Raw genomic sequence first — 26,149 nt, 5'->3', positions numbered from 1 at the left:
ATAAGACCTGATACTATGGAATGATATTTGCATAGCTATAAGCGTCTGCTCAAGGGCTACCTCAGAGTTGGATAGCAGTACCTTCGCATCCGGATGTCTGTTATCCCTCCTCACAGCAAGATGTGACCACTATCCGGTTGCAGACGATGCTGGCAATGATGATGCCTACAGGTGAACAGTTAACTACCCCGTGACATAGGCTTTGCTGACGTTACAATGCATACACTAGTCTACTTTGGGTTAGACAGTCGTATCACCCCACTTTTTCTGCGCCAAGGAGATAAAGCTTCTTGAGTAACTGTATTATGTAATATATCAAAACAGCGTAGCTCAACTTTATCTCATCAACCGTTTATGTCTTTTGACAACAGAAAGGGATGGGTGTTATTGACAGAAACCAGAAGAAAGTGAGCGATAGATTCAGTCAAGGCCTATAACTAGCAATAGTAATACCTCAAACTTCACAGTTTGTGTTTAACCCTCAAGTTTGCAACAAGCCATTCAATACCCCTGTTCTCCTGGCTCTGTTTATCTGAAAGTGCAAAAGCTAATCACAAAAGACAAAGAACTGATTAGCCATGCAATCAGTATACTATATGCAACATGCATATAGAGGGGACTTACAATAGGGTCCGAATCTATACCCGTGTTACGTCTTGGTACGTGCATTATTCATAAACACCATCGGTCGGTGCAGTAGCCAGAGCAGCATTCCGGGTCATCGAAGCAGAGGCCTATCATTAAGGTTGAAAGAAGATTAATCAGCGTATTTACTCCTCAGAATACATGCCTGGGGAAGATAACTTACGGTTTCTGGGAAGGCATTTCAGCGGCGTTGCTAAAGTTAGAGAAGCAAGCATAAGGGTAGCTGTCGTTAATACGAGCGATAACTTCATGATAGCAATGGGAACCGAGAGAACACGTTGTTTGGAGGAGTTGATAGAGACATAGAGATTATTATAACTGTGATCACAAACTGAGCTGGAATAATAAGGGGTATTTATACTTATTACTCTATCATACATCTTTATAAGAGCAACCTCCTAGGAGATTGGTATCTGATACAAAAATCGCGTTACATCGGTGCTCCCTTTATGTGTAGAGAGATACAAGGTATAATTGATTATTTTACTCAAAAGTGATGAATTTATTGCTTCTGGTATATGGTGTTGGCGCTGTGTATAGTACATTTTGATTGCCCATACCTTATGTATCCCCAGAAAGTAATATACAGAATCAATGTATTGGCACAACAGCAGCGTTCTATTTTTTTTTTTCATGTATATCAGTCAAAAAGTTATTATATGGCCATGCTTATAGGAAACCCTTGATAGGTAGGTACAGGCTCACAGTGGGATTGTGATTCTGCTAAGTACCTTTTCAAGGGTATGATGTATAAAGCTAATACCCTAACAAACATCCGGCTTTTGATACGACACGCTCCTAATTTTCTCGGTAGATCAGCCACTTTGTGGGATGATTCGCACAGTTTGGATAACACTGTGCTATATTATTACATGGATTCGTAGGCAGTCTAGAATCTCTATGTAGTACATTGCTGTAAACTCATCTTAGTAAAGTTAGAGGCCATGTATATTATATAGTATAGGTAGTATTAGTTGAAAGTGACTATCCATGAGGTTCAAATCATCAAACATGTTCTATTGCGATGGCAACTCGTTCATGGCTTACATCTTGAAGGTACAGCCCTTCAAGTTGCCGCTAAACATAATATTGTTCAGCATTTGGGGTGCTCCGAAGCTGTGGTTCTTGATATTTCCTGTCACACCTATGAGACATCAACGCTTTAGAAGAGATACTCATATCGCCTTCTAACTGTTCATTCATATTGTAGGAGAGCAATATTCTAGCGCTTAGCTATTCGCGCGGTGGGTAAAGTAGGCAGAAGTATCAAGATTATTTCCCTGAGAAAGGCCGCAGTAAATTCAATGCTAGACGTACAGCCCCACGGCGCGGAAAAGTTTCCAGCATTAAGTCCTGTGAATGGCAGATCAGTTTTCTTGATGTCATACACATCACCATGTTCGTGGGTATAGTTAGATAAATAGAACTTAATAATAGAAGATATGACCAGAGATTAGACATCCAAGACAGATATTGACGTGACCCACCCCGTAGATGTAGGTAGATAACGTTGTCCCACCAGTAGTTTGTTAAACTACTCTTGTCAAACACGATACTATATACTCAAAAGATCCATTTCTGGCTACTTCTACCAACCGCATATAATCGTGTAATTTTCCAACGCATGAGAGCCCAGCAAATTGTTTGAATTAGGCTGGCGAACAAACTGGCGAACAAACAGCAAGGTCTGCTGAGGTTATCCGACGTGGAAAAAGTAGGTGTATCCAAAGGCATCCTATCAAGATCTAGCCCAGGCGGGACCAAGTCTCTGGCAAAGTTTACGCCAGAAATGGTTCTCTGTCAATACCCACAGTTCACATAATATCTTTCCAGGTATCCATTTTCAGACGTCGGGTATTGTTGCGTGATGTAAGTAACCTGGGAGCCCCGTAGCGGAGAGCTAGAGGAATGGCGGATATTATACATATACAAGGTAAATGAGGAGAAGGCACTATGGATTAATTTCCTGTCACCCGGAAATGGTAATTTGTGTGCTCCATACCAGGAGAGGATTTACTGTGTTGTGTTTTGCGGTTCTGATTCAGGAGCGAGCGAGAATCGACAGTGGAGGAGACGAAGTAAATCTTCCTTCCTTCTTTCCCTTCCTTCCTTTTTTTTTTCAAGATTCGGTTGTAAGTTATGAGCTTGTCAAGCGGGCTGATAGCAACCGAGCAACCAAACTCTGATAGTGATTGGAGGGTCCACTAAAAATTGGGAACATCACTTGGTTGTTCTTAGCTTGCGGCACCAGTCCGAAAGCCAGCAGAAGTAATAACGGATCCGATCCACTTCAAATTCCGAAGATGTGTCTCCCCGCGGAATAAAATGGAATTTTCCGTGCTGAGAGCAAGAAAACTCTGGCAGCACGGAGTACGAAAGAAGGAGAAGGCCAAGCATTCAACGGCGACTCGTCTGCTTTCTAGCACAGTGAACACAAACAAGAAAAGAAACACTCACTTAATATCGAACATCGGGCGTACGGAACCCCGTATATTAAGAAGCTCGTTAGTTTCTCACACCGGAATTGTCGCAAGATTGCTTTGACGAACCTGCCTTGTTTGAAGGAAATAAGCATTCCTTGTCCTGCCCCGTTAGTGTCGCAGAACAGTTATAATCCTTGACACTGGCTCGTATCTTATTGCGCAATCAGTACTCCGTATCTTTTTTTCTATCTTCGTATTTATTACTCCCTGAGCGATGGCTTCTTTTCCGTTGCGGAAAATGTTGGCCAAGGATCCATGATCATTTCGCTCTTCGAGCTGGGACATTCTCACTTACTTCGTATGATTGGTGGATTTTGGATATCATATCGAGCCGGAATTAAAGTTAAGAATAGAATCTAAGAATAGCCCAAAGTATATTTATGTGGAGTCTTGAAACCCAGTTGTCGTTATCTCAACGACACTCAACTATCATACCACATTAAGCATTGCTACAATTCCTCTGCTTTGCACATAGCATTGCGGTGGAATCAATAGCGTCTACTAATTACTTGCTGGTGGGATGGCATAGCTGACATGCAGCTACGGGGTAAGAATAAGAAATGGGAACTTATCTGTCGTCCTGGGATGGCTTGTATTCGTTCTGAATAAATAGTCAGATCAACGTTAAGCCACATCAACTAGTTGGCTGGCTAAAGATAAACAGGCTTGATTAGCAAGAATATCCAAGGCTATATGGAGTACGGAGTACATGCTTCGTTTTTCTTCCCTTTGATAATCAACGGCCACAGAATATGATATTCGTCTACTTGGCGATCATGGACCGCTCTCCTGTGGTGTAGTTATGTGTCATATCAGATACACCTGCATGATCTAACCCTCACAAATGGAGGGGCACAGAATAGCTAACATTAACTCTGACGATCATATATTCCTATGTAGGCACCCCAGACCTTTCCGAGCCGCACAGATCGCATATGTACATGGCGCGTGGAGGAGGCTGAGTCATTGACCAACCAGAGGTGCTGTTGAAGAAACTCGCTCCTATGCAGTACATTGATTAGAGGCTATCGCGTTTAACCCCGCGGAGATGTCTGAAAACGTCCCATTCCGTAGCTCACCATTGTGTCGGGATTTCAATATCAACGACATTGTTTATCTTCATCATTTCCCCATTTCTTTTCTATTTTATTTTTCCGGCTCAAGTGCCTATATGGTCCACCTGAGATTGGTACAGAGTATACCCGATAATTTACATTTCCTGAATATCCACCAGAAATCATCTAGTACCGTATATTATCTTTTTTCTGCGTAGGAGCTTGAGAGAAAAACGGACGAAATGGGGGGTTTTGAAAACGGATGGACAATTGCTATCCATTTAGTTCGCGTTTAACGGCGGCTGCTTTGCAAGCCTGAAAAATAATAATTCTTCGTCGTACAGTAGCATCCTGCAATCAAAAGTATACTTGGTAATCAGAACATTATTAGAACGGGAATATTAGCCGCAAGTTTATGCTGTGGCTCCATATCAAGCTCCCACCACCGTTATCTCGGTGCAGTAGCACATCACGACGTAAACGACTTCCCCTAAGTTTAAATCGTAAATTTTCAAGATGGAGGTGCCCAATTGCTCAAGTTTGTTTTCTGTCCAAGTAATAAAAGAAAAAAAAAAAGCCTCGGCGTTTCCCAAGGTAGCGGGATTTGAACCCATCATTAGGTTGGGCAGCAAGAATTGTCTATGTTATATTCCGTACTACTGCCTTTTCGTGGCGCATTTGTCACAGGGGACGGTTTGTAGATCTGGCGACGGACGCTAGATTGAGCAGGTATGACAATATGCTTGCTAGCCTGTTAGTTGAAGCAGTTCTAGTGATATCTGCCAGCGGCAATCGCGACAATTGTGCCGATATCTCCATCCTTTCAGGGGTGCTGCAAGATTTAAATTGCATCTGGGAGCTTGTGGCGTCACAGTTAAGATGTCGTTTCCATCGGGGCCAGGACTGAAAGATACCAGCTATCTGTGTTGAGTGTTTATACAACGGAGCATGGGTATACGATGTTACCTTCGCGTATATGATAATTAGCAGGGGTTTGAAGTTTCAAAAAGATATAAAAAAAGATATAAAAGGGGCGCGGCCAAAATCGAAGCTGTAGGCGCGTCATAACCAAATCAAAAAGCAAAAAGACGGCTGACCAAACCCCAGTTTTGAACAGAATTCGCTAAATACGATCCGCGGAGTTAGGTACTAGCCACAAGAGCCTCGAGATCGAAACAACTTTGCTTTTCAGATTTTCTGTGCCTGACCAAATCTCACTATCTGATCTCCTTGACCTTCTTATAACTGCGTTGTGGCGTCGCACTAACTAGAGGCGTTGGTATCCAAACTTTCGGTTCGCGGGTCTGCAGCAGGGGAGAGACATGTAGCAGGAAGGATACCGCCCCATCCGATATTGCTGGGATGTTCTGATGGGAGGGAGGGGAATAGTTCCGTGTGATAAGTCGATATATCATAAAGTATGAACAAGCTGTCAAAAATCACACTTTGTGGCAAATGACCCTGATGTTGGACTTGACACATGATTTCATATTTACGGGAAAGGTGTATATACTCACGTTGTACTTTGTACTTCGCAAAGGGTGGCAGATATATTTGGGTTATCGCGCGTTGTTGTCGCTTGGACTTCCGCAGGTGGTCAGAGCTCGAAGAGGCAAAAAGCAAGAAGCCTTTCCCGCTACGGTGAACTTCGTACCGGGATAGCAGGAGCTGGTGTTTCCCAAGGCACCCTCTCGACTTTTGAGACACACAGGTTTAGCGTTTTAAGCATGATTCATGTGGGGCGGCTTCTCGGAGCAAGAGGAACTAGTGACGTGCAGAGCCATTCAGAAGGCCCTTGATGCAAGGAATGGTGGGTTTCGGAAGCTGCACCCTGCATTTCCGCCGCGAGGGGCGGCCTCATGATGGAGTGCAAAGAGCCAAGTCCGAGGTAAGCGCCACTGGGTAGCCTTGCAAGTCAAGTCAAGGGTGCGTAAATGAAAAGTAAGTAATAACAATCAGCGTTTTCTGTCCAGCTCTTCCACGTTTCATGCATATACTGTGGGGTGCAGTCCTTGCAATTAGTATTTGCAATATGAGATGTATATCAATTTTTGTTTGGCGAAGAAGAAAGCTGCGACTTTTGTGTGAGTTAGTTATAGTTACAGTAGCTTCATTGGTGCCTGAGACGAGACGGGTGGAAAGATTAAACCTAGTCTTGGCCGTACAACGAGAATGTCCCCGTCCGACGTGATCGTTCTCGAACAAGTTCGAAGTCCTTCTGTGACCTCCCTCTGTGTTCCGTAGAGCACTGTATGTATATACGTGCTTGACGGCCCTGGACAAGGCAGACTGAACAGTTCATCTCCTGTTCGTCCTGCACCTTCGCGTCTTTGCAGCAAAATCCTTGAGCCGACGTTGCTTTTTCCTTCTGCAGCTAGGCCTGATCGGGAAATTGACTGGGCTCTGCCATGTGACTTGCCCATCACAGGCCTAGCGCCCTAGCCGGCGCTTGTATCCAAAAGTATCTTTTCCGCGAACTTTATATGCAAAAGTACTTAAAAATACTTTATCCTGACCCGCTTATCTAATTTGCAGTCCCTCTCGCCTATTGTCGCCCGTTTCTTTTCCCTCGAGCACCTTTTCTTCTTCGCCTTCACTCCATCGTCGGGCCCTGCTGCGACGTCTCTGCGTATCCATATCTCGCCGTCTCGCCCATTTTTCTTGCTCTGCTTGCCTCTTCTCTGTCGTGTGCCCCTCGCTGTATATCAGACGGACACTCGAACACCCAGAACAACTGCTGGGAAGCAGCTCGCACATACCAACCCCCGCAGAGAACACCGTACCCTCGCAGCAGAAGAACAAGACCCCTCCAAGCACATCTGGTCGAGGAGCACTAAAACTCGACGTTGACAAAGCGCGCTGTCTCGCTACACGTCTGCTCCCAGTCGCATTGCATGAAAATTCGTCTATTGCTCTGCTAAGGGAAGAAAAGAAGTGCTGTTGCGATGAATCAAGATCCGTCTCTGCCGTCATGGCCAGAGCACGTCCCCGACGAAACCACCGCAGCCATGATTCCTACCACGACGGATGACTATACTAGTCTTCTCGATTTCAATTTTGATCTGGCTGAATTTGATAGCGGTAATGCTGGCGAGCGTCAGAACCAAAATATGGTGACCACAGCGCCGCCGCTCGTCCCAACGACTGGAATGCAGGATATCAGTGGGTTGACTTCGATGGAACATATCGCTACCAGCCAGCCACTTCGGGACCAGCAGCAGCATTATCCTGCCTCAGTCACAATGGCGGGCAGTGAACCCGTTACGCCAATGGAGATACAAACTTCCAATTCGATGCCGCAGCAGCAGCACTATTATATGAAACAACAGCAACAGTCTCAAAACGCTTATTGTTCAAGTTATGGCCAGCGTCACTCATTTGTTCCACCTACACCTGATAGCGCCGATATGCATGGCGGGCCACATAACTATAATCTTCGCCTCGAAACCGGGCACCAGCGAGGATATGAACCATTTACGAGAGGGCTAGAGGATCAGGTAAGCCTCTCTCATTTATCTCTGTTGAAATATTACTCTTCTACAGACTATCTTGGAACATGGAGCCATGACTAACACCTCATTTAGAGCTCATTTACTCCTCTCATGTCACCAGCTATGACACCATTAGAACATCAGCTAAGATTTCCCGAATACACGACTCCAGGGGAATATCTAAGTCCACTTACATCTCCAGCTTTGGAGGCACGACAATCAAGCGGTGCCGGCTTCAATTTCCCTAGTGGCTCGCATATGGACTACAGTTCTATGTTGTCATCGCCAACAGAAATATCGCATCAACATCCAGCAACCACAGGTCCATTAACAAATTCTCCGAAGCTTATCCAAAAACAACGACGCAAGTCTCAGGCCTCTAGACTCTCACGACAATCTCCCTTGGTTAGGCCTCAAAATGGACGCTCCCGGCCGCAGACTGAAGCCGAGGCCCGCGCGCGAGCAAAAAAACTCTCTGCCCAAGCCGCTGCTAACAGAACTTCAAATTCGCGCAATTCTAGCAGCAATGAGGGATCTGGTCTGGACTCTGTGTCTCCCGAACCGCTTACGGAGCCACTGATGCCACCACCCGCATTACCTAGGTCTGGGAAGTCGCCGTACATGGCTGCACAAGATCATCCAGCTACCATGAGCGAAGTAGCGACCCCTGCAACCCTCATGAAATTACAGAAGCAGCAGATTTCTCCTGGTATGGATGGAGAGTTCTCTAGGAATGGAACGGTTGTTATCGCCTCGGCGCCAGAGGAGCACATGGAGGACATATCACTCCCGGAACCGGTTTCGCTCCAGGGAGCGCTAAGTGGTGAAAGCACACCGACAATTCACGCCAAACCGTCTCAGATTCTAAAACCGCGCACTGAATCAATATCAGAACTAAAAGGGACAAACTCCGTTAACCCAAGTCCAGTAATAAAAGCAAAAGGATCGCCCAGCGGCCCGGTTGGCCTTAAACGTTCCGACTCAAAACAGAGTTCTCGAGTGACAAAGAAACGCCAGGGAATGAGCGCTGCCCAGAGCCCAGCGCTGAGACCAAAAATTAGCCCGAGTATACAACCTCTCATTCGTGCTGATGGTACTGATCCCTTACCCCTTGATATTCCCACTATTCTATATATACTTACTTTTCATTCCAATACTAACTTTCAAACAGGTGTATCAAGCGAAACCTCAGCTCTACATCTTGCCTCGAAATCAAATTACCAACATATCCTCGAAGGTACCCTCCTGCCGGGAGTAACCTACCCAGAAGCCCTTGCCGAAAATCTAAGCTCCAAACGAACGAACCATAAACTTGCCGAGCAAGGTCGCCGAAATCGCATTAATTCCGCTCTCAAAGAGATTGAAAGCTTGTTACCAACTTCACTAACTCACAAAGCCAAAGAGAAGGAGCAAAACAAGGATTCCGCCGATAGTAACTCGACAGGCGTTTCGAAAGTCCCCGATAAACCTCCTACGAATCAGCCCATCAGCAAGGCAAGCACAGTTGAAATGGCCATCGTTTATATCAAAGCTTTGAAACAGGAGCTCGAGGACACTAAAGCCAAACTAAAGGCCGCAGAGTCAAAATCGTGCAATGATCCTCCAAGTCAGATTTCTGCGCCAGCTCCTGTTCCTGCGCCGAGCTCTGAACCAAATTCTTTGCAGATCTCTGCGGCCCAGATTGAGAAGCAAGATACCATAAGTGGGGTCTCTGCTGCGAATACCACCACGGAATCAAAATAAAACTGCCATACCCAGGGATAGGACTTTTTCCCACTTCGTTTTGTTTTAGCATTCTTACTTCCAGCTGGTTGCTTTCTACTTTTCCCATACTCGTTTTTCTTTCGTTGGTGGCTCTCTTAATGTGACATCCGACCATCTCGTTCTAAAATAACATAGGGGTTCTATTTATAATCCGAGGGATATGGATATAATTCTTCTATTCACATTCACAACACCTACTATATCCCACATTACACCTCTTGTTTCCCCCTCCGCCAATGGTCCTCCGATGTCTTGCTTGTTTCGCCGCTTCTGTAAATATATATATCTCAGTTCTACACCAAGGGTTATGGCCAGGGCCTTCCTTTCCTAGGAAATACTCGGGACCAAATACCTCTGCTACGGCAGGTGGCAATGAACTTTTCCTTTTCCTCCTTTCAATGGTGGTGGATCGGTGCATACACTCCGGTTTTATTTTATTTTATTTTTTTCTGGTGGGAGGAGCTTTGAACATATTTTGAGTTCGCTATGTCTTTTGCTTTTTTCACGTCACATTTTTCATTTCTTCTTTCACGCCTTTTTTGTTTATTTTCTCGATTACTTATCCATGGTGCGGTGGGGTTAAGCGGCTGTCTGATAGATATTTATTTACGCGAGTGATCTGGTTTAATCCAACATTTATTTGCCCATTGTTTGCTGTTCGCGTCCAATCTTCTGCTATTTTTGTATCTAGCAACATGCTATCTCGTTGGCTAAAATATCTATGTCCAGTGATTCCATAAAATATACCTAGTTTACTCGCAGTGTTGCAAAGACTACGTAAACATGATTGCCCCCCGTTGATAGTGGCGAACCAGTCATTTTAATTTCGTCCGGATGTCCTCGATTGCCTCTATCAGGGGTTGAACCTTAACGGTGCAAGCAGGGATCCAACATCCACACAGACTCTTGAGAATGCAATGTTAGGGAGGGGGGAAACGGCGGGTGAGTTTAACGGCAATACGCTTGGGAGATACCATTACGGAGTACTCCGTACTTCTACCCAACTTCCGAACTACAGGCTGCGGAGGCTGCTTTAAACAGACGGGCCCATCGTCTCGCCCATTCATTTATTAGCCATTGGACACTAGGCAGCCTTTGCATACGTACTTCTTCTGGCCAGCGAAAGCTTAGCTACCACTTTTCGACTGCGTCATTCCCTGGACTGACTTAGCGAACATACATGAGATTTGTACCCATTCTTGTTGTACTTTTCGATGGTTAATTAAATAAAGACCATTCAAATGATATCAAGGGAATAGAAACTGGGCTTTTCTACTTTCACAGCACCCAGACCCAGGGTGCAAGGATGGCATCCTACGGACATGCTGGTAGCTAACTAACTAGTTATCTTGTGTGGGTAACCAAGTTTAAACCCTACAATTAGATTCACGGTTGCGACGACATTAAACCTGGTAGCTTCCGAAGTTGTGTTATTGGGCCTGGAATCGTCGGAAAGGTTGAGGAGGTTGAATTTGGCTTTCAGCGACGAAGCTCTGACAACGCGGGACTCCCGCTTGGCAGGTTCTTGGCGCAAGTCTACTTACATCTACACCCGCTGTTCATAAATCACAATATGGTCAACACAGTGCGAAGACTTAATGCTAAAAATATCAGATTAAGCGTACTTCGTCACTTCCGATTGTTAGTTATGTATTATTAGTATATTTCAGGGTGTCACGAAGGCATATTCTGTGGGTTCCCCACAGATGGAGGGGGCAATTATGCCTTTCTCGTGGTTACAGAACTACATAAGAACATTGTTCTGAGATTTGTAGACAAGTATGCCATATGTCCCGCATATATATACATAGCTATCACCCATAAAGTATTTACCTGTTGTACCTGGGAGCTAACTCCTATTCTTTTCATGGAGATTCGGGAAGAATGGAGACCGGGGTTTATATCCTGGAGAAGATAGCGCTACTCCTCACCTCCCACTCCAATTGACGTATCTTTTCCAACTTGAAGAAAAATAGCTCTTGATTGGTTCCGTTGTGATTGCAATTGATGCAGGCTGTCGTGGCCAGAAGATATATGCCCAAGAAGGTCCTCATGTAGTGAAAGTATTATAACGCTCCAAGGGTTCTATCATATGGTATTTCTTCCATTCAAGAGCTGTTGAAAGTGCCCGGCTGAGACACAGCTTCCACCGAGAAGTCTTTGATTCTGCCTCTCCTGCGGCCCTCTTCAATAATAACTCTAGCGTAGAGACCCTGCCATCGATGACTGCCAGCTCTATCAAGTTGGGAAAATCTGCGGATATATTGGCTGCGTAACTATCCAGTAAGAAGGAAAGTAGAGTATCGCTGTGGGATTTGATAGCTGCCTTAAAGGTAAATTTGGGGGAGTCAATAGGTAGGCGTATGGTGTCCCGAGTAATTAAGTCTTCCATGAAGTCCACGGTGGCTTGGCCATGTGGTTTGACAAATTCCCAGGCCAAAGGAGTATTTCCATTTCTCGCTCCCATTTTGAGAGTTACCAATAGCAAAGCAATCGGTATATGGTCACTTCTGTCCGAAAAAGGGTTTGTTCCTAGGCTTAGCCGAATAGGACTGGTGAGTTGTTCATCTAGAACCAACTTAGAAACCCCAAAATGCCTTCGGGATGCTGTTTCAAGGAAAACGCTGGGGAAATATCGGCTGGTAATGGATGCTCCAGCTGCTAATAGCATTTTAACTGTCGCTTCATGGCCCCTAAGCATAGCGGCATGAATGGGTAGATCGCGATCATAGGGTAATATGCACCGGTCAACATCCGCGCCACCAAGGAGAAACTGAGCAACTAACTCATTCTCTCCAACAGATGAGGCTGCAAATAAAGCTGCATGGTCCGTGTGGGCACTATTCTGCAAAACGGTCTTCACAATCCTGCCATTACCACCTAAACCAGCACCCATAATGGGGGAGAGTACTGTATTATGGCATGCACGAACGTCCGCTCCGCGGTGTATCAATTTATCCACCATGGCTTCGCATCCGCCGACGGCTGCAAAGTAAAGGGCAGGTGTCCCCACTTTATCAGTTACGTTGGGATCAAATTCTCCAAGAAATATGTCGAATATCTCCTCCACTCCCCTTTTGATGGATGTAATCAATGCATTCCCATGCCTTTTCGAAGCTTGGTGAATACTTGCTCCGTATGCTAGCAATACCTTCACTGTTTCTGCATCGCCAGACTCAATTGCATATGCCAATGGATATTCCGTCCCCTTTGGGGCAAAGTTTGCATCAACTCCTGTCTGCAATAATAGTCTTGCCTCGCCATAGTTTCCACATCGAGCTGCTAATTGGAGAGCAGTTAGTGATGCGACACCTGCGCCAGCAAGCTCTATCGCCATTGATGAAGTAAATCCCTCTAACTACCGTTCAGTGTTAGCACCCAAAAATTGAACGAAAGGTGATATAGAATTGTAATCTTACTTCAGACTTGGAAGATAATAGTTAAATAGCCAGGCGTGTGAAAATCGAAAGTTCACAATTTCGACTCCAAACATTTCATGAAAAGATTCTTGCAAAGGTTGTAAGGGTGAATAACATAGCAGGGGAACAAAGCCTTATACATACCACACCTACTAGTTATATATTACCAACAATATTAGCATAGCCTCGTGCATGTCTCCAACGACTTTGCGGTGGAGTTATGCATATCGAATCCTCATCGCTCAATATTTCCGAAAAAGTTGGGAGCTTTCATACTGTGCTTCATAACTAAGCATGAAGGATTTCGGGGGGTAAAGGTTGTTATCGTCGATACTTATTTCTTCTCGGTAGCGCCGGCATTTGCCTGTGCAATCGCTCGGGAAGGCCTAAGTTTACCAGTTAGCGATAGCTACTCTGGGGTGCGCCGGAGTTTGGCCCATATAAGGAATGCCGATGGTGTCGATAAGGCTTACCCAGACGTCGATAAGTAGTTATGGAGGAACAAGCATAAATCTTTGGGGGCCGTTTTTCCCTGTCAGCCTACTGTCCCTTTGTGCTACTGGCATTTCATTGGCCACTGTCATCCATGTCATCTAACGTCGTATTCTTGTCTTTCTATGAATGCCGAGGTCACTGTAGCTGTTATACATGATCCATGACATGCAAGGTGTCCCAAGGCTGGCTCGTCATCTTTAACTATACTTGGGCTGGGGACTAGGCCTAGATACCATAGTGCGGCTATACCTGGAAACACCCGTTTATAGATTTTGCGCACAGGATACCAAGTTAAAACTGGTGAGAAAAGGTCATCGGCATATAGAAAGCATAACTTATTAACAATTATTCCATACAAAATTGGTTTATTTCACAATAGACAAGATATTTGCAGATTATCACACCAGAATAGCAACCCCAAAAAGGAAGAAGAACAATGAGTGGAAAATTATAAGAAAATCAATAATAAATCTAGTCCTCGAAGAAGTTCAAAATTGCTCTGATTCCCTTGGTGCCCAGCCCATGGCGCGGATAAGCAATATAAACAGGCTCTTCATGTGCTCCAAGTTTAGCTCTGAACTCTGTCTTCCGAGTTAACTTGAACTGCTTGACAATGGTATCATATGTGTGCTGCAGCATCTTTGCCTTGACGCTGCTCAGATTATGGCCGGGAATTAGATGTGGAATGGCACCACCGCCGAAAGTAAGGGATTTCACACCCGAGGTTGCAGCGGATTGAATGGCATGTGTAATGATATATTCAATCGAACCAGATGGGGAGCCAGGGAAATCAAGACTGTATTTGACCTGCATACCATGGCGAGGGGCCAGCTGGGCAAGGGCAACGAATGAACAGATTTTGCCCTCGCTATCAGTAGCATAGAAGTATCGACGATGAGTATGGTCGCGCCAGGGGGTGATCTCCGAAAGATGGATCTGAGTTCCTTTCCTGTTGTTGCGCCAGTCATCAATTCGAGCATCTATCTTCTGCTTGATGTCATCTGGTACGGTTTCACCGGGAGTAATGGCGTGGATCCTGATGCCTTCGTTTTCAGCACGGCGGATCTTGCGGGATATTTCACCATCCGACGCGGCACGGTTGCGTTGAGGGTCAACTCGTTCTTCGGCGACACAAGAAAGACTTCGCCAGCCCAGATGTTCACCGAGGACTTCTTCGACGTCAGCAGAGCAAAGGATCCAGATTGGTCTAAGATTTGTTTCCTTTTTCAACCATTGGAGGAAAGCGACGACTATACGGCGGTACTGGGTTGTATCGCAGAGGGGGTCTCCGGCAATAACTGCATATCCGTGTGAAGGTACGTAGGAAACCGCAGCACCTGTGGCATAGTCTCGCCAAATCTTATATCTATCATCAAGCCATGAGGTAGATGTTGAATCGCCATAGTTGGCAATAAGGTCCTCCAAGGCCTGTAGCTTCCGAGTGGGATCCACTGGCGCATTGCGAGGTTTGTTTTCTTCTTCCCATGGTGGGTTGAGGGTTGATGCTTCTGGGTGACGGAGGGTAACTGGTTGCTCGTGACGAGGGAAGCTCTTGGGATCTCGGTGGAAGAGGGAGCCCAATCGAATGTTGCCGAGCTTCAGTATCAGCATCAGCAGCCTCTCTAGGCCGATTCCAGCACCAGCATGCGGAGGAGCTCCCCATTTGAAGCCTTCCATGTACTCCTCCATGGTGGACGGTTCAATTCCAACCTCTCTCATTCGTTTTTCCAGAAGGTCGGGGTCATGGATACGCTGACCACCAGAAACGATCTCTTGTCCTCGAACAAATATATCGAATGACAAGGTCAATCTTTCGTCATCTGGATGTGGCATGGCATAGAACGGTCGGGCGACTGCTGGGAATTTATCCAGGATATAGTAGTCCGTATGATACTTCTCCTTCACAAGTTCGCCCAGCCTGATTTCGTCTCGTGTTCCGAAGTCCTCTGTTTCCGAGAGTTTGTTCCCATTCTCATCTACCCAGCCGGAATCATTCAGCATTTTGACTCCATCAGCGAATGAAATAATTGGGGTTTCTTCAAGCCAAACCAAATCTTCGGACGGGAAATGGTGCTTGATAACCTCTATCTCCAACCGGTATTTCTCATAGATAGTTTTGAATATAGACTTGAGCACTCCGTCAAGTACCTCCAAGGCTTCATGATAATGCTCCTCAATGGCCATTTCGATATCCAACCCTGTATATTCTGTGAGGTGTCTATGTGTGTTTGAGTTTTCTGCTCTAAAAACAGCACCAATTTCGTAGACTCTCTCAAAATCTGAAGCAATGGCCATCTGCTTCGCGAGTTGAGGGCTCTGAGCTAGGAAAGCAGGCCGACCGAAGTAGTTCACACCAAAGACACTAGCTCCAGATTCTGTGGCGGCTGCTTGAAGTTTTGGGGTATGTATTTCAATGAAGTTTTGGGCATCGAGAGCGGATCGGAACATCGTTGAAATGGCAGACTGAATTCTAAAGATGGACTGTGATGTATCGGTGCGGAGATCAAGAATTCGGTTGGACAGCCTAGTTCGATCGGGAATCTTCTGGCGTATACCTTCTAGTCGCTCTTCATGGGCACCGGCAAGTTCGGCTTCATATACACTAAATGGCGCCGGCTCCTCTCGACGCACAGAAACATGGAGTTCTTCGATCTCAAGCTCGAGGTTATGAATCGTTGTTCCAAAGACGGGGACTTCCGGTGCCTTCAGGCGGCCCTTCACCTTCAGTATTGACCCAACCGGAATGCGCTCAGCCCAGTAAATCATATTTGCGGACCTCAGGTTAGGCTTGGTGTGTAGAACACCTTGTAAAGTATGCACCTGCTGTCGGAATACCAGGAATGCAAACTTTGCGCCCATACGTCGAACAACGTGGAGACGAGCACGGAATGTTAGTTCCTGGCCCTGCATCTGATCCGTGATGGACTCGAATTTGGCATGATTTGCCCGAGGACGGTCTCTAGACTGCATCATCGGTAGATCACCGTACCGTGCCTTCATCTCAGGACTGTCATCGTTGTTCTCTGCGGGACTATCATTGGCGCCCTTTTGATCTGAGCGCGTACTGTCCATTGAGCTGCCTCTTGTCTCAGCGCTCAGCCTGGACCTACTCTGCTCCTTCTTCTCGCGCCGAGCAGCACGCTTCTGCTCATTCTTGCTGGAGGCGCCGCTGTTATCATCACTGAAGTCATCGCTGGAGTAGACATATTCTTTCTCCTGAAGGAAACTTGAGAGCGTTGAGCGACGGTGGGGTATGAGGTCAGACTCCGAGGCCGACTGCTTGATTTTGGATATTGCATCCCGAAGAGCCGACATTTTGAACGCTGTCTTTCGCTAAAGGGTGAAATTCTCGAGAGGCAAGTAACCGATACAATAAGCCTGACCTCACTGTCTTCGTCTGCTGGCAATGTGTTGGAGGGAGTGTCGCGGGGTCTCCGGAGCAAACAGGTAGTTAATATATATCCAGGGCGGGGAGCGGTTTACCCCTGTTCGGAGTTATGACGTCCCAACACCAACGGAAGCGAGAACTGGTTCGCTGGCTAATCAATATCGAGGATGTTAGCTGCAAAGAAATAAGAGAGGGAGAGGAGATGGTGATAGAGAGAGGAAGGCCCTTAGTTTATAGCCGTTGCTCGGAACATACAAGCCGTATCAGAAGCGAAAAAAGAGCGTCATCAATCTTCTCTAGGCCCACTAGTTGACAAGCGAGTGAGCTTTGTAATTGACTGACCAGGTACAGAGTAGAATCACGGAGAACTTAAGTGCGTTTACTCCGTGATCCGAGTAGCCTATGATATTTCAAAAGGTTGGGCTTTGTTCTGCTGCCGGATGTAATGGGGGTAACTGTTCGTCCGATGCCATATCCATATGTTGACAGAACAGCGGCCGTACTTAGTTATATCTCCTGGACGGTTCTCACGATATATATAGCTTTCAACACAGCACAACTTGGCTACTTATCCAATGTCCTTGAACAAGGTGACGAGACGCCCAGCGATCCCGGCCCTGCTACGTAACCTTTTGCGCCTGGAATATACCGTAGTTAATGCAGGAAGCCCAGCAAGCTTTTCCGAGAAGCAGCAACGACGTCATATCGACCGGAAAATCGAGCCGCAAGGCCGACCAAGGCAGAAGAAGCAATGAGTGAGCCAAACATCGAGAAGGATTTTTCGAGTTGATGCTCGCCGTAGGAGAAGTCCGTTCCTGCGTCTCGCCACAGAAGAGAAGGGAGAGGACAGGACGATATCGTGGCTGAGACAGGCCGTAGTCACAGAGAAGAAACCTGTCCCTGTGGTCCAGCCGTCCGGAGGAATAAGGCTGCTGCTCAGGCTTGCGAATAGTTAAGGGCACGATACATCCCCGGAGCATTTAATAATGTCCCAGGCTGCTCTGTCTGCTGCTCTGCTGCTCATTTCCTAGTCGGTTTCTGGCCGTTTTGCTGCCTGTTCGAAGCCCTCTCGACCGATGCCACCGGCGCCTGCATCTGTATAGACGTAACACACCAGTCAAAAGCGAGTCGCCGTTCATGATCCCAAGCCGATGATGGAAAAGGGACCTCCAAACAAGGTCTGGATGCGGGTGCAGATAGTCATCTTGCGCTTTCTGATGCGAATAGGCATGGTCCTCCACGGCTTTCCTCCCCCTATACCACCATGCCCGTCCTTCGTTCGAACGCTGCCTCGACTGGACGAATTCGACACGCAGCGGGTGAAGCTGTACTTCTACACCCCCAAGCGGTATGCTGAGCAGAAACGGGCCGGCCACCGGTATCCCGTCGTGGTCAACTTCCACGGCGGCGGGTTTTGTATAGGCAGGGCGACGGATGACGCACGCTGGGCTCGCGCGGTGGTCGAGGGCGCCGACAGCGTCGTGGTGAGTGTGGAATACCGTCTGGCGCCCGAAGCTCCCTTTCCGGCTGCGGTAGACGACGGCGTCAGGGCCCTGCAGTATCTCGAGGACTGGGCAGACGAGCTGGCGCTGGACGTGTCGCGGGTCAGCCTGTCTGGCTTCTCGTCAGGCGGGAATCTCGCCTTCACGGTTCCCTTGCGCCGACATCTGCTTCAGCAAGACACATCTCGACCCTCGCCTACGCCGTCGACGACGCTGACTCCCTATGAGACGAGAGACGCGAGCTCGATAAACCTGCATCTGTCGACCTTGTCACAGCAACCCCGGGGCAGCAGCAGCAGGCCATCTGCCGCAAGATCGCATTCCGCACAGCATCTCCTTCGCCAGACAACGACGACTACTACGGCCAATGGCAGTGATAACGGCAATGGTAACGGGCAGTCTCAGACGCCTACTTCGGCCTTGCGGATAATATCCATTGTATCGTGGTATCCGATAGTCGACTACGTGCTGCCTCGACACATACGCCGTGACAGAAGTGTCTTCCCGTCAAAAACGCTGCCGAAATTCATGACCAGCTTGTTCGACTACAGCTACATGCCTCATGAAGCCAACAGACATTTGCCATATGCCTCGCCCTTACTGGCACCTCCTTCGCTGCTAGCTGAGGCCCTGCCAAAGGATATCTTTCTGTATCTCTGCGAATGGGACATGCTGCTCCACGAAGGACATGAGTTTGTGGAAAAGCTCGATAACTGTGGCGGAGGCAAGGTCGTTCGATCGATGATGATAGAATCTCAGAAACATGCGTGGGATAAGTCTGTCAATCCCCTTAGAGACCAGGAGAGCATAGATGTTTTCTACAGGACGACAGCAGGGCAGCTGAAGATCGTCAACGAACGGGCATAGATGTCACATCTCCCACCCATTCCGTATAATATTGTAATCGTGCTTTCATTTACATCATATGCATCCACGACAGTCACGGCCTATTTTAAGATGATAGTCAGGAGGATATATAAAAACGTTTCTTGATTTTTTTCCTGCCTTTATAGATCAATCTGGAATCACACGCTGAAGGCCAACTCAAATGGCAGATTTTATATCTCCATCCCGAACCAGGTCCCGAAACCAACAAGATGGAAAAGAAACAATAGTAGATGGTCAAAGGACGGACTGTTTTCCTGCCCTTGCCTCTGCCTCCGCCATAGATAGAAAAAAAAAACGGGAATTTTGAAAAGAGTGTAGCAACTTTTTATTTATTACAGGAAAGGACAAAGAGTAGATGCGGAGCGCTAAATCGAGCAAAGAAGGGAGAAAATGGCAACATTGGAGATAGCCGTAGATGATAAGGCATTGTCCTATGGTTTGGCTCAAGCAGGTGGTTATAAAACCGGGGTATCAAGATTAGAAAGAAATTATTTTGAAAAGGTGGGTGTATGTGCAAAGAGGAGAGAGCTTGTATAAATGGCGGTATCATTACTCTTCCTCTGTCTCTGTATGTCTGTCGACATCGTCTTCATCTTCGTCTTCGTCTTCGCTGGCGGTGTCGTCATCGTCATCGTCGTCTAGGCCACGGTCATCCAAGCCTGCAACTCTGACATCCTTATAATCAATGTAATCACCCTGCAAGTGTCTGGAGCCTCTAGGCATCTTGTATGGATCAAAGGGGAAGTAATCATCCATTTGTACGGCGAGGCTATCGTCTGCACGAGTCTCACGTTCAATGGTGCCATACGTTGTATCCATGGCCATCGAACCCATACCACGGAAGTTGTGAATGCGGATACGTTTGTTGCTCTCGAGCTTCGGGTAGAGGTAGAAAAGACCGAAGTAGTGGGTGATCTTGGCGAATTCAGAGACAATGCCGGGTGAGCAGACCTTGAGCGGGTTAAGCTTTGAGTAGATCGTTCGATGTAGCGTGTTGGTCATCTCCTGGGAGAATGAAACTTCGTCAACATTCAGGTGGGGAAGAGAGTTGCCTTCCGCTTCGGCCTCGACAGCGGCGTTGGTGAGGTCTTTCCAGCGGAAGCAGAAGATGTAAAACAGTGCCTGGGCAGTGGAGTAGAATGGACTATAACGACGGAGGTCAGGGCCACGGCAGTCTGCTTCGTAGGATGATAGAAGAGCTAGGGCGTGTGAGCCCAGTAGATTGAAGACATCGCGGATGGCATCGCCAGGAACATGAGCACCGCGAGCCACGAAGCTGGCAAGGTAAGCAGCTGCATACTGGCGGATTATGACTGGCTGGGACTTGCTCAAGATAATCTCGATACATATGGCGGCGAAGCGGTCGACAAAAATGGGAGAAGCTTGAGCGAAGTGGAAGAGGACGAACTGAGCGTGGCGAGAGCGGTAGGTCGGAAGAATGATGCTTTTGAAGTGAGCAAGGAGGAAATCGAGAACTTGCTCTTGATCTTCTAACGAGCCAGAGACGAATGGATAGTTGTAGTACTCGAACAGGATGTCAACCAATGAATCAACCTTGAGCATGCACTCCTTGACGGACTTGACACGCTGGAGGTCTGGATCACCATCCTCGCTAATCTCAGACTCATCATCCGAATAATCATCGTCATCCTTTTCAAGAATGGCTGCGTCTGTGGCATTTAGAGCGTCCATGATATCCTGCTGAGTATCTTCTTCCAGGTCTTCCATGTTCACTTGGTTCTGAGCGTCAATTTTGACTAGCTTCTCTGTGATTAGGGCGAGGATATCGGATCGAAGTTCTGGAAGGTAGGATATAATTTTGATAAGGTTGCGTGTGTAGGTAATATGGCTTTTCACGGTATCAGAGTCGTGGGGGAAGCTGGAGGATAATATGGGCGAGAGAGTAACGCTGCAGGCGGGGACAACCTGGGCGATTGAACGGATGGCATGGTGGACTCGATGGTACATCTCCGAACTGTCAACAGGATCATAATCAGGCAAATTTCCACAGCGTGGGTCAACTATAGATGTTGTTAGCCTGTTGCCGCCTTAAAACGGTAATGGGGAGACACGGCCTCGTACCTTGCCGTAGGCCATTAACCAGCATTTTGAGAACTGAGCTAAGATAGCCGCCACGAGCAGCAGACAAAGTAGCCAGAAACTGAACAAACAGCCTCACATACGTCGTATCTCTGCCAACCCACTCGCTATTGAGCATAGCATGTACGAGACCACTACATGAACCATCCAGCGATGAAACGTTGCCCAAGAGGCCCATGAGATGGTTCTTCAGCGACACCGGGGAAGGCAGGTCAAAGACAGGCGTCCCATCATCTTCCAAAGCCTTGGGATCGACCGAAAACATCTCCTTGATACGGTCGTACCCTTCGCTATCTCCTACCAAGTGTCTCTGAATGGCGCGCCTAACCTCCTCTCGCGTCAACGCCTTGTCCTTCTCGGCGGCTCTCTCATCAGCCTCAGTGTCCATCATTTTTACCGGGCTCACGGGCGAGCCCACGGTGATATCGAATTTGACTCGAGCGCGTTTCTTGCTGGGGCCAGGTGAACCGCCCGGCGTGGTGGCGGTTGTAGGGCCGGCATTGGTGTCGGAGTAGGCCGACCCTGTCGAGATATCGGACGGGATGGTGAGGTCGAGCAGCTTGCGTTTCTGGCCAGCTACAGAGAACGGCTTCAGGATTGATTTCGAGGGCTTTGAGACAGACGACGGAGTCGACGGGAGGTGCGTAACAGAGACCATCTCGCCTCTCTACTCTTGTGGTCCGGTGAGAGTTTCTGGTTGCAGCCTGGGTACGTCGATAAGCAGAAATCACGGCAGAATTTGCAAACGAGAGACCGAGACTCCGCGACTTATCATCCTGGGGAACAGTTGGGCAGCGCTAAAGGAGCGACAGGAGCCTTAAGAGTGAAGATGAAGCTGGGATTTCTATCTATTGTGCATCTGGCGATGCTGAATCTGAAGCTGAAGTCGCTCTTTTTGTCTTTTCCTTTTGTGTGAAGAAAGAAAAGTAAAAAAGGCGGTGATGTCTTTTCTGCCCACGTAAAAAAAAAAAAGTCTCTCTTTTTGTGGGGAACACGCCAAGAAGTCACACTTGTGCTGACTCAGCAGTCCGTCCTGTGGTCACTTTCCTTTTCAGGACAGGAAGCGAGGACGAGGACGAAGGGGAGAGGTGGAGATGGAGAGTCGACAGACAAGGAGAACAGCAGGAGGAGCAGAAGGAGCTGGGAGGGATAGCAATCATTGTAATAGCTATGCTTGGTATGGTAATGACTAGTCAATGGCCACTCTGGAAGTCGTTGTGTGTTCCGAGGCTACGTCATGTATATAAGTACTATCTACACATATACAGCCTAAAACGCCATATTCTCCTACTAGTAAATACGTTACTACGCACTGCAAACGCCCTGTGCAACCGATGAGGCCTTGATTGAGCTTCGCTTAGCTACCCCGCCTTGTCTGTGCTGGACTTAGCGCGGCTAAGTGGCGCCAAGTCGGCTACTAGGAAAGTCTAAAACTATCTTCAACGCCAATCGAACAATACCAAATCTCAGATATAAATACCTTCCCCTTGACATTCAAAATCTCGAGTCTTGATTTCCCCAGCCCTCTATACCTAATCACTTATTCATGAATGGGCCAGCAAGGTTCCATCATAAGTGCTCCTTGGATTAAGGCTATTCAGAGTGTGATATAGACACCAAATATCAAATGCCGGCTAAATATCTCGTAAGCTAAAGGCATATCTTACCATTTTTGAGCAGCCTATAAAGACGGAGCCTATGTTTGCAGTTCGTTTCACACCTATATTTAGAGCTGGCTACATTGTGTGCTACAACCTACCTAGGTCCTCATAACTAGCTTGCAGTGACCGAGCAAGTTACTCCCACAGACCTCGCAGGTACTATATCCAGAACCTGTATATATAATAGCTTGACCTTAGCATGTCTTTAATATGAGCTCTAGGATAAATGACTGACGCTATGTAATCAGTCATTTCTGTAAGAGAACGCTCTCCTTCCACAGAATGTCCATGCTCAAGGCCCCAACTTGTGCTCCTGGGAATGATGAAGAACGTGTCGCAACCCACCGCAGACATTCCCAGGCCTACCACGCCAGAACAAAGGAGCACCCCCATCACATCTATCAAACCATTAAGTGCCAAGTGTGTTGAATACACGAACGACTAGAGGCATACTCCAGGACAAACTCTGCAATATAACAAGGCTTCTGGGCAGCGGTGCAATACCCCCATACACTGGCTCTCGTGGTCACTGCCAATGGAACTGAACAATAATAGTGCAGAGGTTCTCCTTTGCCAAAGGATAAGAGATGGTTTCCTCTGTCGTTGATTCAAGTGATACCATTATTCAGCGTTAGCCTCCATTAACGGCCAAATACTCGAATTACTTGGCGGCCACAGTGGTTTACAAGAGATTCCTTATCTCAACGGAGTAGAAAGTACTTGATCGTGAACTATTTCAGCACGGTTTATTCCGGTTCAGGTTTCCGGTTGAATCAGGGCATGCAATCTCTCAATTGGGCCTTAATCGACGTTAGCCTACTAAAAGTAACGGGAAATAAGCTATCTCCAGCAGACATCACAAGTGACTTCGTTCCAATACCAGCCCCATGGCATCATTAAGGGAATTGAAAACGATAAAACTTCGTTCTTGGGTCTAGATAGGTTCATCTACGCATGCGCGAACTCGGAGATGCAGCGTCGAGTGGGAAACCGTTGCCGGGACGGGGCCAAAGTGCATAGGGATTCTCAAGTCTGGGTGACTCTGGAGCGTTCGTTCTCAACCAAGCCAGTGTCGAATATATGCAGGTCACGAGTGTGCTCCCTCATCTGGCTCAGCTGTTTCGACAAGCTGCTACGTGGTTGGTCTTCTCCTTGTGGGAGATGTCTAATGCGCTGTAGCGTACATGACGCCAGTTTGTGCACCTCTCGAGAACATTTAGAATATAACTGACGCTTGTGGAGTCGCGGTACTCGATGGCATTGGGGAATAATTAAGACGTGAAGAGACAGCCGGCCGAAGCGCACGTGTGTGTATAATTGCATAAGTAAATGCTTGATTGATGAGCTATCATATTCCAGTCTAGAAGATAAGAAAAATAATGGACAAGAAAGAAAAAGAAGCAAAGAAAGGGCATAAAGTGAGTGTGGTGGTGGCTGCAAGATAGCGTTGTGGTATATGCATCAAGCATGCACAACACAAGCCATCGGCAGGTGCACAAGTGAAAAGAAAAAAAGATGATCATCAAAGGAGAAAGATGACATGCATGAAAACGTTGAATAAGGTATTTGACTGAGAATGGAAGCGTAACAAATTTATGGGTAAAAGATTATTGGAATAGGATAACACATCACACATTTCAAAGCATAGCATGAGAATCGAAGGAAGGGGAAAAATTGGTATGATATCACATGAAATATTGACCCGTCAGAATAGAAATGGAAAAGCACACAGGGGAAAGGGAAAAGGAGAGAAAGGGTATCAAATCAGCCACCGGTAACATTGCACAATTTTCCAAGATATGTGGGACCAGGATCAGGTATCAGATCCAGTCCCGCTTGGCGACTTCTCCGCCAAAGACGTAGGCGTATACGCCCTTGACTTCCTCGAGGTACTCTATTACATCGACCTTGACGAGACCTTTGGAAGCGAGGATTCTCTCATCTTCGTCTCGGAAGAGTTGACCAGCCGAGAATTCTTCTGCGACCTCGTTGACTTGTTCTAGCTCTTTGCCGAATGGGTGGGCATGAGCGTCCTGTGCATGTGAACGGGAGGCGGCGGCGGCAGCAGAGTGTGTGGCGTGAGCGGATGAGAGTGAGGTAGGAGTGGGAGAAGATGTATTGGATAAGGATGGGGTGCGCCGTCCCGCAGAGTTATTTGATGCGTTCGACCGTTGGCGAGAGAGTTCTTGGTGTGACTTCTTGGTATGGCTGAGGGCGCGGGTGGGGATAGAAGGTGGAGGAGCGCTGTATTCATGAGATGGTCGTGGAGGTTGTGGCGCACCATCCTTTTGCTGGTCGAAGTAGCCGGTAAGTTGGTTGTAGTGGCCGTTCTCTCTCAGGATGGGGGAGGCCTCCGTCGAACCTGGGAGCGAGGGAGAGGTGATTGTGGTGCTGGGGGTGTGTAACGAGTTACTGGCGTCGGACTCGTCTGCTGATCGGAAAGAGGAAGAAGAGGAAGTTGAATGCTGGAGCGCCGAGTGTTGTTGGTGTTGGATGATGGGCCGCGAGATGACTGGCTGCTGGTGCTTGTGATTGTGTCCATGGTGACCATGTTTCTGGATGTCTGGTGCAGTGTATGCAAGCAGGTTTGTGGTGGAAATCAGCTCGACCGGCGCTGATATCTTGGATCGCTTAATCGTTCCGGCGGCGAAACGGGGCTGTCCCTCGCGAAAGGGCATGGGGGCGGACACCTCCGGCCGCTTTTGGCGCTTGGTGAAAGCGCGGCCCAGGGAGGACGACACTGCAGCGGACATTTTCGCCTGTATATATCAAGCGACAGCAAGGGTGATCCGACGGTAGAAGGAGTGAATATAAAATTGAATTGGCGGTAGAAGAGGAGGGTCGACGGCCTTTTTTAAATCGGTGAGTCCTGCGCCGTTTGTCGGTGCCTGTCCTTCAACTGGCGGAGAGAAATGGCGCAAACGCAGAAAGATCCGCGACGAGAACGAGTGGAAGCGCAAGTATATGCGATATAAAGAGAGTGTAAGCTAAGACGGAAGCGAATTCGGTCAAAACATCAAGTGAGCGTAAGATGATCCGTCCTGTCGAGTTCGGGTTCGAATTCGATATAAATGAAGGGAGCGAGGACAGCAGCCAGCGGTGCCTTGTGCCTTGTCGGTGCCTTACGGGCGTCAAGCGGGTAGGGCAGGGCGATATCTGACGATCTACGTGGGCGAGTGAGAGCGACAACCAGGACGCTCTATCGAAGGGCGTGAAGAGAAGAAGGAGAAGAAGGAGAAAGAGAAGAAGAAGTTAAGG

The 26,149-nt window shown here is 47.5% G+C and overlaps 7 protein-coding genes across 7 annotated transcripts; 2 read left to right on the top strand and 5 right to left on the bottom strand.

The window, feature by feature from the left end:
• Positions 1–5,446: 5,446 nt before the first annotated feature.
• On the bottom strand, positions 5,447–6,044 carry MGYG_02880 (hypothetical protein; the record flags this gene model as incomplete). The annotated part of the gene is made up of 3 exons (XM_003175303.1): positions 5,447–5,655; positions 5,701–5,878; positions 5,949–6,044. 3 exons carry the CDS (start codon positions 6,042–6,044, stop codon positions 5,447–5,449), a joined length of 483 nt encoding a protein of 160 aa, XP_003175351.1.
• Positions 6,045–7,128: 1,084 nt separating this feature from the next.
• Positions 7,129–9,417, top strand: MGYG_02879 (phosphorus acquisition-controlling protein; the record flags this gene model as incomplete). Its single annotated transcript, XM_003175302.1, has 3 exons — positions 7,129–7,680; positions 7,768–8,767; positions 8,846–9,417. The coding sequence occupies 3 exons, from the start codon at positions 7,129–7,131 to the stop codon at positions 9,415–9,417; spliced, it is 2,124 nt and encodes a 707-aa protein (XP_003175350.1).
• Positions 9,418–11,488: 2,071 nt separating this feature from the next.
• On the bottom strand, positions 11,489–12,775 carry MGYG_02878 (ankyrin; the record flags this gene model as incomplete). The annotated part of the gene is made up of 1 exon (XM_003175301.1): positions 11,489–12,775. The coding sequence occupies one exon, from the start codon at positions 12,773–12,775 to the stop codon at positions 11,489–11,491; it is 1,287 nt and encodes a 428-aa protein (XP_003175349.1).
• Positions 12,776–13,823: 1,048 nt separating this feature from the next.
• On the bottom strand, positions 13,824–16,667 carry MGYG_02877 (aspartyl-tRNA synthetase; the record flags this gene model as incomplete). The annotated part of the gene is made up of 1 exon (XM_003175300.1): positions 13,824–16,667. One exon carries the CDS (start codon positions 16,665–16,667, stop codon positions 13,824–13,826), a length of 2,844 nt encoding a protein of 947 aa, XP_003175348.1.
• Positions 16,668–17,894: 1,227 nt separating this feature from the next.
• On the top strand, positions 17,895–19,109 carry MGYG_02876 (hypothetical protein; the record flags this gene model as incomplete). The annotated part of the gene is made up of 1 exon (XM_003175299.1): positions 17,895–19,109. The coding sequence occupies one exon, from the start codon at positions 17,895–17,897 to the stop codon at positions 19,107–19,109; it is 1,215 nt and encodes a 404-aa protein (XP_003175347.1).
• A 570-nt stretch (positions 19,110–19,679) lies between these two features.
• On the bottom strand, positions 19,680–21,888 carry MGYG_02875 (RNA polymerase I-specific transcription initiation factor RRN3 family protein; the record flags this gene model as incomplete). The annotated part of the gene is made up of 2 exons (XM_003175298.1): positions 19,680–21,151; positions 21,213–21,888. The coding sequence occupies 2 exons, from the start codon at positions 21,886–21,888 to the stop codon at positions 19,680–19,682; spliced, it is 2,148 nt and encodes a 715-aa protein (XP_003175346.1).
• Positions 21,889–24,711: 2,823 nt separating this feature from the next.
• MGYG_02874 (hypothetical protein) lies at positions 24,712–25,644 on the bottom strand (the record flags this gene model as incomplete). Its single annotated transcript, XM_003175297.1, has 1 exon — positions 24,712–25,644. The coding sequence occupies one exon, from the start codon at positions 25,642–25,644 to the stop codon at positions 24,712–24,714; it is 933 nt and encodes a 310-aa protein (XP_003175345.1).
• Positions 25,645–26,149: the final 505 nt, after the last annotated feature.

Source organism: Nannizzia gypsea, genomic scaffold (assembly GCF_000150975.2).
Source record: "Nannizzia gypsea CBS 118893 supercont1.2 genomic scaffold, whole genome shotgun sequence".
Classification (NCBI taxonomy): Eukaryota; Fungi; Ascomycota; class Eurotiomycetes; order Onygenales; family Arthrodermataceae; genus Nannizzia; species Nannizzia gypsea.
Note: the sequence above shows the minus strand (reverse complement) of the source record. Positions and strands in the feature narration are given on the sequence as shown.